Source organism: Dipodomys spectabilis, unplaced genomic scaffold (genome assembly GCF_019054845.1).
Source record: "Dipodomys spectabilis isolate Male_0828 unplaced genomic scaffold, ASM1905484v1 ptg000783l, whole genome shotgun sequence".
Classification (NCBI taxonomy): domain Eukaryota; kingdom Metazoa; phylum Chordata; class Mammalia; order Rodentia; family Heteromyidae; genus Dipodomys; species Dipodomys spectabilis.
In genome coordinates, this window is record NW_024871460.1 from 14614644 (window position 1) to 14626152 (window position 11509).

Here is an 11509-nt window from a genome sequence, read left to right on the forward strand (position 1 = left end):
AAGATTAAACAGAATATTTATACATAATCTTCATACACATTTGTTTTCTCCCTCTATGAGTATGCACATGCTTGTCTGTGCCTGAGTCCTCAAGACCGCATATGGCCATGGGTTACACTTTCTGGAAAAGAGTCCAGTTTGGATTTGTTTCTTGCTTAAGATATGTTCTCCGTCTTTTCTCAATTTTTTCGGATGTCCACATACACCACAGACTCTGACTTGTTAATCTTGTCACTGTGATGTCCACCAGAGTCATCTAACTGTGCCTATATAACTGGCGCCCAGTATATTCCCGTTTCTAGTTTTTCCTTTTATAGAGGACCACCAGAATCATGCTGATGAGCAGAGTGAGCCCTAGGACCACAGCAATAACTATACCCACTACCACCCTAACTGGCAAACTCCCTTTTTCCACGACTGGCAAACTCTCTTTTTCCACGACTGGCAAACTCTCTTTTTCCACGACTGGCAAATTCTCTTTTTCCACGACATAGAGTCTAATACGGCCAGGCTGGACAACAATGTCAGGAGGGTTTTTGACATCACAGATGTAGGTGCCATTGTGTATAAACTGCATATTTTCTATGTTGATGGATGCATCCTTCTTGTCGAGGTCTCCAGCCCAGCTGATTCTGTCCTTAAATGGTGGATAATTCCCAAAGTATACTTGCCCTTGGGAGTAGTGGAAAAACGACACAGTGGTGTTAGTCCCCTCTGGCCGGAAGCTCCAGGAAACAGTGGTTAGCCGGCCAGTCACATTGGTGGACTTGAATGTGCATGTGAGCTTCCCTTGTGTCCCATTTGCCACAGAGATTTCTTTAGGTGTATATACTTCCAACGTTGACACTCTGGCTGTCAACAGCCAGAGCGCAGCCACAAGCCCCGACCACAGCCAGCGCCTGCGGTGCGAGGTTGCCATCAACGCCCCGAGTCGGGGGGACGCTGCCATGGTCCTCTGGGTGCACTGACCCCGCGCGCCGGGTCCGCACGAGCGGACGCTCCACCACGTCAAGATTCCTAATGTAGAAGCTTCTTGCAGGATGAGTTTTTCCTCCTCTGAGAGAAAAAAAAAATGGTTACCATTGGTTACTGTGTAGATCTTTTAAGTCCTGACGGTTATATTTTAAATTATTTTCTTTGCTCATCAATTCAAACAGATGCCAAGAGGTACAGATCAAGTCTTACACACCAAATATCTGATTAGGCTCAGCTGAAATCACCCATCAAACACAGTTGTTGTTTTTTTTTTTAGTAATTCTTCACTGTTTATCTTTTCCAAAACGATTGATCAAAAGTCCCCCTCCCCCAAGGACAAAGTATCAGCAGATCTTCACTTTTTATACCAAAAAGAGAAGGCAAAAATGAGCATGAGTTTGGTACGCAGTTCATGTTCTCTCTGTTGCCAAAGTTAGGCAACAAACGTGGCTTTTGACAGATGTGGCAAAGAGGAAAACATACCCAGCTGCATGATTCAGTGTCTCAAAGGCAAGTAAGTTGCTTAAGAGAAATTCAGCTATTTCTTGTACCCAACTGGGGAAATGATCAGATTCTCCTAAAGGAGACAGAAGTAGCCCCACAGCTTCAACTGAATTCAGTATTATACCGAATGTTCCAATGAGTTTGGAGGAAAGTCTATTATAATAGTTATCCATAGGAAGTGATGCTACATGGGCAAAGTTCAAGTGTGTAAAACATTGTCAATACAGCATTAAAACAATGAGGTGCTAATCGCTGCTGACTTGGATAAATCCAGAGCTAATACAGATTAGAGGAATGCAATTTGGGCATGTATTATCACTTATACCTTTGTCAATCTGTAGTTCCTAAGCCCATGGGTGGATGTAAATGATAATTTCATTCTTGAAGAAGGAAGTAATTGCAGTGCAGCTACTTTACGCAACCATAGATTGCCAGAGTCACATAGTCTCATATTCTCTCTCTCTCTCTCTCTCTCTCTCTCTCTCTCTCTCTCTCTCTTTCTCTCTCTCTTTCTCTCTCTCTCTGCTCATGCTAGTTCTGAGGCTTGAATTCAAGTCCTGGGCATGGTTCTTTAGCTTTTCTATTCAAGGCTGCTGCTCTACCACTTTAGCTACAGCTCCACTTCTGGCTTTTTGCTGGTTTATTGGAGATTTAACAGTCTCTTAGATTTGTCTGGCAGGGCTAGCTTTGAACCACAATCCCCAGATATCAACCTTATGAGTAGCTAGTACTACAGATGTGAGCCACTGGTGCTGGCAAGACTCATATTTTTAACTGACTATATTGAGAAGATTGTTATCTTTCAAAAACAATGGCCTACCAAGGCGATGTGCCTGAATAGATGCTAGCTCTCATCTGTATTATGGTATGAGACTAAGGTCACCTATTTGAAAGGGAAAGGAAAACTCTTTGAAAACTACTAAAACACAAACCAAAACAAATCCAAAGGAGCTTAGTGCATTTAGAGTTCCCTATCATGAAGATGAGTTATAATGATCTCAAATAATTCCAAAGAAGATATAAATGGAAACAACCATGGTTTTTATAACATAGCCACAAAACATCTTTGACCTATGGATTTTTCTGGTATGTCTGCTAGTGAAAACTTGTGAGGAAGATTAAAAATGGCTGCCTGACTTTGGCTATACTTCATATTTAGACATGAGTACAAGTTTCTTACCATTTCCTCTAAGCCGAACATAACTGATGAATTGCTTGTATATTAATTAAAGTCAAAGAAGATTATTTGGGTTTTGAGGCATTGATGTCCCTTTGTAATCAGAAGATAGATGTTTTTTGTTCATTTGCTTTCAGTTTACATTAAAGTTTTGATAAAAATTTTTCCAGTTTTCTCCACTTCCTCCTTCTTTTGCTGGTATCGGGACTTGAACTCAGGACCTCATGTGCTGATTTATTTTATTTAGCTTTTTCACCTCTGGTACTCTACCACTTGCACCATGCCTCCTGGTCCCTTTAGATAGTTATTTGCAATGGAGTCTCATAAACTTCTGCCTAAGACGAGTAGCTAGAATTACAGGCATATACATTTGCCATGTCTTTCTTTCGTTTTTATCCTTCTTCTCTGTTCCTCTTTTTCTCCTCCATTCTCCCTCTCTCTGCCTCCTCCGCTTTAATCCTTTTCTTTCCTTTTTCTCCTTCTCCTCTTCCTATTCCTCTTCCTTTCTTATCTTTCTTTCTCTCAATTTTGGGCCTTTTTAATTATGTCATGTTTGTAAAAACTTAAAGTACTGAATATATGACTTTTATATTTTGTGGCTTTATAATGAATCATGCATATATATGTATATAAATACATATATATGACACTCATTTTTACATAAAATCTTGGATATGTTTAATAGTATCTCAAACTATTTTCTGCTATCTATATATTTAATTTTTTATAGTGGGCTGGTTTTAATTTCATACAGCTAGTGTATGGTATGTAGTTTAATGATAAATTCAATTTCCATGTGACTGCTACAATTAGGCAAAGGAATTATCTGATTGATACTTTGCAGTATCTTAGTTTTATGTAGGTACTTGTGTTTATTTAGAGCCCCAGCTTGCTTTCATAAAAGATTTCTCCAAAAATGATTGAATTTCAAACTGTCGTCATGTGAACATCTTGAAATGAAAAAACAAACATGACTCTCCTGATTTGTGTTTTAGATCATTTGTATTTAATATTAGGTTTAAGTTTTTAGGGCTCTTGAGTCAAACTAAAATATTATAAATCTGTTTTTAATGTTTTCTTGAAATTATTTAATTACAAAATATGATAATGCCATGCCAATAGTAGCTGCCCTTTGGCTTGTTCTTGTCTTTCAAGTTTCTCTGAAACATTTTATATTTGAGAACTTAGACTGAAAAATTGATTGCCCTTTTCTCAGTAGATTTGTGACCCTTTAGATCCACAGGTTATTAATTGCGAAAGTACAAGTATGTATTTTTGTGTCACATTACAGCAAAGCAGCTGGTATTTTACTACAAGTCTGTTATAATCTCTTAAGGATAGTTCATTCTTTATGAGAGCTAATAATTAAAATTACATTTTTATTGTGAAATAATCAAGCTTAAGGTGATATTCTTTGCTATGTAGACAAACAAAATTGAAATATCTTTTTAAAAACAAGTTTCGTTATATAAATAACTTTCTTTATTACTATGATTTCCTTTCATAGTAATGAGGCCTTTTGAAAAGAAAAATTCAGAATGGTATGAAGGTTGAAATACTAAAAACCATTTAGTTGATTTTCATAAAATGCAATATTTGTAAATCCCATACATGTATGTGTAGGTGCATGTATACTCATGCACACATAAAAACACTCACAAATTTTGGCCCAATGGAATTATATTTAGTGTGTTTTCCTAAACTTTTGTTAATATAACTAAATTCCTTTCAATGAGCATCCTTTTGGAACTTGCTTTATATATTGTACTGGGATTAAACATAATTTTTATAGACCCACATTATCAAAGTTTTTAAAAAGAGCTATATGTTTGTGACTCTTTAAAAATGAAGAACAGCTTTGAGACTTACATATCTAAACATGTATCATTTTAAACTTTTACTCTCATAAAAATGCAGTCTCCTTTTCAATTGTTTGATTGTAGAATAACATTTAATTTTGACACAACTTGAAAATCCCTGACACTGGCATGTATTGTCTGGCTGAGCACATGGAACAATAAAGCATGGGAAAAATTCTCCAACTATTATCTCCCAAGTGATATGGTCATAGGTAGGACAAGATATGAACAACACAGATTGTGTCCTTATATTAATTAAGTCTATCAGTGCATATTTATTGTGATCTAATTTAGAATGTTTACTAAGTGCCTAAGATTCGCAGTTACAGTTTTGATACCCAGGGGACATGTAAGTGAACATAAATTCACTAATGAGTACTTCCAAAACCTATTTTGTGAATATCTGATATGATATGATATGTATGGAATCTTACCAATGCCTTTAAAGTACCTTAACACCAGGAATCCATTTTAAGTGAAAACTCTGATTTAAAGCCCCTGACCATGTGTGTACTCACAAAGTATCATAAAATGCCACAATACACTGATCTAAATACATAATAAAGCAGCATCCACTTTACCTTTTCACTGACTGAGACAATGGCCAGTTCTGTTAGGTTACTATCACTAAGAGTGGTCAGATTAATCATGATTTCATAGAAATGGTTGAAATGCTACCATTTTAATTTTTGTTCTGAGTCATTCATTTCAGTGTATAAGACATATATTTTAGCTCAAAAAAGGTAACACACCCAAACCATAACAATTGCCAATTTCACTAAACTATCAATTTTAATAGACAATCATATTTGAGCTCATGGAAGCAGACTACAAGCTTTTTTCTTCTTTAAAAAATTTGATGTCTTTGTGGCATTAAAATTCAGATTTTTTCCATTACCAATTACAATCTTGTTGAAAATGGCACATTTTTCTAAGAAGAGGTGCTTTGACAAAATATCTTTGCCCATTGGGCCACTGGAACATACAAAATAAGACAGAGTCCCGTGCTGGTGATTGGTACCTGTATTCATAACTATATTCAGGAAGATCTGATCTGAAGATGGTTTGAAGCCAACCCATGCAGAAAAGTCCTGAGTTCAAGCCCTAGCTAGCACGGGCACAGTTTTATTTTAATTAAGGAGTGACAGAAGTCTAGAGCATGTTGGATCAGTAAATTCATAATTTCTTCCTGTCATATCATTTAGTGATGTCAACCCTTTTTGAAAATTTCAAAACAAAAATCAGGCAACCTGATATAAGTAATGTATCAGATGCTAACGTATAAAAAATAGGTAAGTTCTCTTCACAGAGAGAGATCATAAAGAAAATGACTAGAGCTTAATTAACTAAGAATTTTACTTTTGATAAGTGTCTTTCAATAAATTTCTATCTTGCTTAATTTGAAGAATTTAGATTCATCTGGTGGCTTTAAAAATCTAGCATGTCTAACTAAGTATATAGGGCTTTTCTTCCTTGCTATTAGTCAGATAAGACAGTAGCCATCCACAGTTCACAGTGTCTGTCGCCAGTAAATCTTTTCCAGTAACTAAACACCATGATCTGGATTCAAAGGGGGATTTACTCTTAGCATGTGGGAATTCATGTTCAAATCTCTCATCACCCCTCTTATTGGTGCTATATTTGCATTATGTATCCTCTGGTGAACTGAAATAGCTTTAGTGTCTTGTGTGAAGCAAGCAAGGAGTCATCTGTAAAACACGTTTGTTTTGTCAGAAAACAGATACAGAGCCCCAAAGATAAACAAACCTCTTTATCTTAACCATAGAATCCCCTTATCTCCACAAGCACTGAGTTTTGTCTTTCTTTGATTTTCTTATTCTAACTTTACAAATTGGTTACTGCACTTTCTGTTCAGAACTTCTTATTGACTTTGATAGTTCCATTAATCCTCTGTTCAAGAGCACGTGAAGACTCCAGCATCTTTCCACCCTCTCATCTACCTGCTTACCCTGTACCTCTGCTAAACACAATATATCACCACAGGCTAAAACCACCCATAATACAATTGTTTATGTTTGGAAGTAGAGAGAGAAGGATATTGGTTCCAAGACAACCAGGGGAAAAGATGGCAAGACTGTCTCAAAAACAAGCCGGGTATATAGCGCGAAGCTGTAATCCCAGCTTCATAGGATACAGAAATAAGAGGGTCAAAAGGCTTTCCAGGGATAAAAGGACCAAGGGGTAGAAAACCTAATCAGTAAAAGGGGGCCCTGAATTCAATCCTCAATGCTGCCAAATAGAAATGGGAGGCGGTAACTAGGAATACAAAGTATGTGGAGTCTTTAGGGAAATTCAGACTGCCTTATTATGAAAATCTGTGTTAGACTCCCTGAGAACATTTCTACCTGTAATGTGCAACATTTATCAAACTTAATCCATCATATAATTACTTTTAATAATATTTAGAGGACTGGAGATGTGGTTTAAGTGGTAGAGTACCAATCGTGAACAAAACAACAAATGAGAACACAAAGCCCCAGAGCTTAATTCCCTCATGCCTGTATAATTGCACACACACACACACACACACACACACACATCCAAATAATAAGTGGAGAGTTTAGAGTTAGGCAAATACACTTTTGAAAGAAATGTTCTAGAAAACAAATGTTAATGCAAGCAGAAGTGCTGAGACATACCTAAGATTGCCAAATATATTGACATTCAAAGCTCCTATTTTTTACGACAAAACAGTGAGGTTTAGTAATTATATCAGGAAAGTAGCTATAAATGGAGTTTGTCCTTGGGAAAATCAGTATTTGGATGCTTGTAAGGTATTCTGTCTTATCTTCATTATATATTTAGGGTTGGGACTCAGTGGTAGAACTCTTGTCTAGGATCCATAAGACTCGATGACTTCTATCCACACCAACACACATACACAGGTTATTAATTATGCATTTATATTTTTTTAGTTATGCATTCATATTTTCCACACATACCTTTTCCTCTTAGGTTTTTCATCTTTCTTGTGAGGTAGGGATCAGGGAACAACCTACATGAAAAGAACTAATAGCTAAGCAATGTTCTTGAATAAAGGTTTCTTCAGTAATATATATCATAAGAAAGAAAATTTAAGAAAAAAGCAAGGTACCAGTGGCTCATGCCTGTAATCCTAGCTACTCAGAAGACTAAGATCTGAGGATTGCTGTTCAAAGCCAGCTCAGGCAGAAAAGTCTTCATGAAACTCTATCTCCAATTAACCACTCAAAAACCAGAAGTAGCACTGTGGTTCCAGTGGTAGAACACTAGCCTCGAACACAGAGAGACTCAGGGACAGTGCCTAGGCCCTGAGTTCAAGCCCCACAACCAACCAAAAAAGAAAAATAAAAACTTTGAAAAAAGGAATGCTTTTTAAATATTTTAAAATAAAATAAAGATTTATTAAATTTGTGAGATTGTTTTTCTTAAGGAATAGTTCAAATTGCCTTCTAAAGATATATGAGAGAGATCCATTTTGGATATATCATTGTACTTATGACCATGTTTATTATAGGACCAAAATCAATGCCTGTCAAGAAATTCTCTTCCCTTTTTCATATATAGGCTTAGAAATTTTACAATAACAAATAAGCTAGGTGTGATAGTACATGTATTTGAGAGATGGAAGAAGGAGGGTTGTGAGTCTAAGGCCAGCTTATTTGTATAGTGAAACCCTATCTCAAGAAGGAAGGAAGGAAGGAAGGAAGGAAGGAAGGAAGGAAGGAAGGAAGGAAGGAAGGAAGGAGGAAGGGAGGGAAGGAAGGAAGGAAGGAAGTGAGGAAGGGAGGGAGGGAGGGAGGAAGGGAAGGAAGAAGGGAGAGAGAAGGAGGGAGAGAGGGAGAGAAGAAAAGAAAAAGACAAGGAAAAGGAATAATAAAGCATAACACCCACAAAATTAGACCAATTAAATTGAGAAGATTATTTCATGAATCAGTGAGAAATCATCTACATAGTTAATTTGTTTATCTCACTGTGGAACATTATACCAAAATAAGGAATGAAAGACATTTCAATCTTTGTTACATGTTCTATTTCTGTTCTTCACCAGCCAATACCTTGTTATTCTCCAAATGAAACTTACACTAATTACAATCTTGCTTCAACGAACATTTTTTAAACACAGCATCTAAATTAAGGCTTAATGGTGTTTTTTTTTAAAGTAAATCTTATTAAAATGCCCCATATGCTAAAAGTGGCAATATTTTTATAGAGTTTTGAATGAATATTTTATGACTTTAGGAAGAAAGAAGTTCTAATTTTATTAAAGTACATTTTGTCCTCCTATCGCCTTCCAATTTCAATAAATAATGCAGCCTCCAGTGTGTGAGTACTCAGCAGAACTTCATTATATTAGAGATGGTGATGTTGCCACATTAAAAGAAATTCAATATTAGCATGAAAACTTCTCGGAGTTTCCCTGCAGGGTGATCACATCGTAGCATTGCTGAAGCAACAGGACCATCATAATTTGCATTTTCTCGGTTTCTTTCCATCTGATAGTCTGTCTCCAAAAGAAGCAACTAGCCTTGACATGTACAGACAGAGGACATGGTTTCCCTGGCAACAGGAACCATGGATCACATGTGACCCCTCTCCAAAGAGTATCTATGCTTCTTTTTTTTTTTAAAGAAAAAAACAAACTATAAAACCAACATTTTTTTTGCTGTCTCCTACTTCAAACAAGATCAAGTGGTTGGCATTTTAATGTTGACAGAAAATTATAATTCTATGTGCAGCTTCATTGTTTGGCAAACTAACTGTGAATTTGAGATGCTCGTCCCTTTGGGTTCATTTCATCATCATGAGCAATGTCCTGGATTAAGTAACTGTAAGGTCTTAAGCCTCTCTGTAGCTTTCACAGCCTGGAGGTCCAGCAGAGGGAGCCCACACATTATGGTTCCTTAAAGGTCAGTATAAATGATAGTTCATTTTAAACTTTCTGATAATAGGACTCTCAATATTTGAAATTCTAGAGATTTCCAAGAAAATTGTAAATCTTTAATATCAATTTGTCATTCTTTTCATCTAAGTGTAAGCATTTTAAAAGTCAGATGTTTATATCAAGTAAATATTTTAGGTACATTTTGTCAACCAGTTCAGGACTGATAGAAACCTTATCTCAGGTTTCTCAGAATTCTAGCCTTATCTGCCTGCTCTGTTATAAACCAGTTTGATTGCAGACAACCAGGTTACACCCAGAGAAGGCAGTGAGGACCAGACTTTTAACAATACTTAAAACCATGAGGATCCTTGGCTGATTAATATAAAAGAGCAAGAGGCTTCCTAAGCATTGTTTCCACATCAAGAAAGATGTCTTGAAAAATGACATGCCCTCCATACAAAACTACAGGGTTCCAGGGCTAGGCATGCTCCCAGCAGACATAGTGAGATTCTAGGTGTTGTTCATCAGCCAAGGTTGAACCATTTGCTCATTTATTCCTTCACAGATACTCATCTATGTTTATTTCTAGTCTAAGTTGGGAAAATATAAACACATAAAATAACTTCCATTCAGTGAGCTCTTACATGACAAATAGTATGCTATACTTTCTGAAACCTTATAACAAACTGATTGTATCTCAGAAAAAAATAAAATTTTCCTGTGATCACAATGGTAATTCATGACAGAGCTTAATTTGCATCTAAGTATGTAAAAGCCTGAAGTACCTTGCCAATAATCACTGTAAAATATTGCCTTTCTACACACACACACACACACACACACACACACACACACATGGGAATCTCTGCCTATTGCTTTTCCTCCTGCTTCTACTGAAACCAGACATTCTTGTCCTCATCTTGAAGACATGGAGAGAAGAAAAGCAAAACAAAAGGATAATACTCAAGTGTTTACCATAACCCAATCACAATGTTAATGTTTCCTATGTCTGCCATCTTTACAACAACTCTAGAGAAGTATAGATTATCCCTTGATAAATAAAGAAACCGAGGTCCAAGTGTTAACATAATTTACCCACAATAATTCAAATGATTAATATTTGAATCTAAATATTTTTATTTTAGTTTCATTGTTATAGTTATTTCTTTCTTAATTATTTACACAATTATTTATTCTAATCAGTTCTTCAAAAATAGAAAGCTTTTCAGGTAGTTATTTGATCTTAGCTAACAATAAGAAATCTTTGTGAGTGATCTTTCCAAATTTCAAAAAATATTCATTTCCAGTTAGGTTTTTAAGAGTATAAAATGAGCCAGGTGCTGGTGACTCAATTCTGTATCTTCTGGAGGATACTTGGGAGGCTAAGATCTGAGGATCATGGTTCAAACCCAGCCCAGGCAGGAAAGTCCATGAGATTCTTATCTCTAATGAATTACTCAGAAAAAGCCAGAAGTGGTGCTGTGGCTCAAGTTGGTTGAGTACAAAAGAAGCTCAGGGACAGAGCTCAGGCCCAGAGTTCAAGCCCTAGGATTGGCTAAAAAGGGGAGCAGCGGGGATGGGGGGTTATAAAATAGTTCTTATTAAACTTTTCAACAAAATATAGCTTGTTTAAAAAGTCATGGAATTTAAAAACTGGAAAGACCTGTGCATCTATTTTAATGAAGTTTTCTTATGAATGAGAAAGTTGAATTTTAGAGAAATTGGGATTTGCTTAAGTTCTTATATTCAGAGCTCAGAGCTGCCACTCAAACCCAGGAAAACAGAATGTCCCTACTTTGTTTCAAAAAGATCTTAAAGTGAATGTGCCACAGATAGACCTGGTCCTCAAGTCCCCTTCCACTGCTAACCTGATGTTGAATCTAGCAATCTAAATGCATTTTTTTATGGGGCCAAATTGGAAACAGTAAAAAAGAAAATCAATTCACAACTCCAAATTCAATAAAATGTATTTCAAAATTCTTTTGAGGTCAAATAAGTGAGCCAAAGACAATAATGTTTTTAGAAGTTTTTTTTATTTGGGTATAAAACAAGTTGAACCCTGCAGTGAACATTAAAAATACTAAGTTCAGAGGCCAATGTGATTATGTC

General features: G+C 36.2%; 1 protein-coding gene across 1 annotated transcript; it reads right to left on the bottom strand.

Moving 5' to 3' along the window:
- Positions 1-205: 205 nt before the first annotated feature.
- Positions 206-949, bottom strand: LOC122102417 (myelin protein zero-like protein 1). Its single transcript, XM_042673113.1, has one exon. It carries the CDS (start codon positions 947-949, stop codon positions 299-301), a length of 651 nt encoding a protein of 216 aa, XP_042529047.1. The 3' UTR covers positions 206-298.
- Between the last annotated feature and the right edge of the window lie 10560 nt (positions 950-11509).

Bases quoted from the DNA above. Each gene is read 5' to 3' on its own strand.
- LOC122102417 (XM_042673113.1), bottom strand. From the start codon at position 949: ATGGCAGCGTCCCCCCGACTCGGGGCGTTGATGGCAACCTCGCACCGC.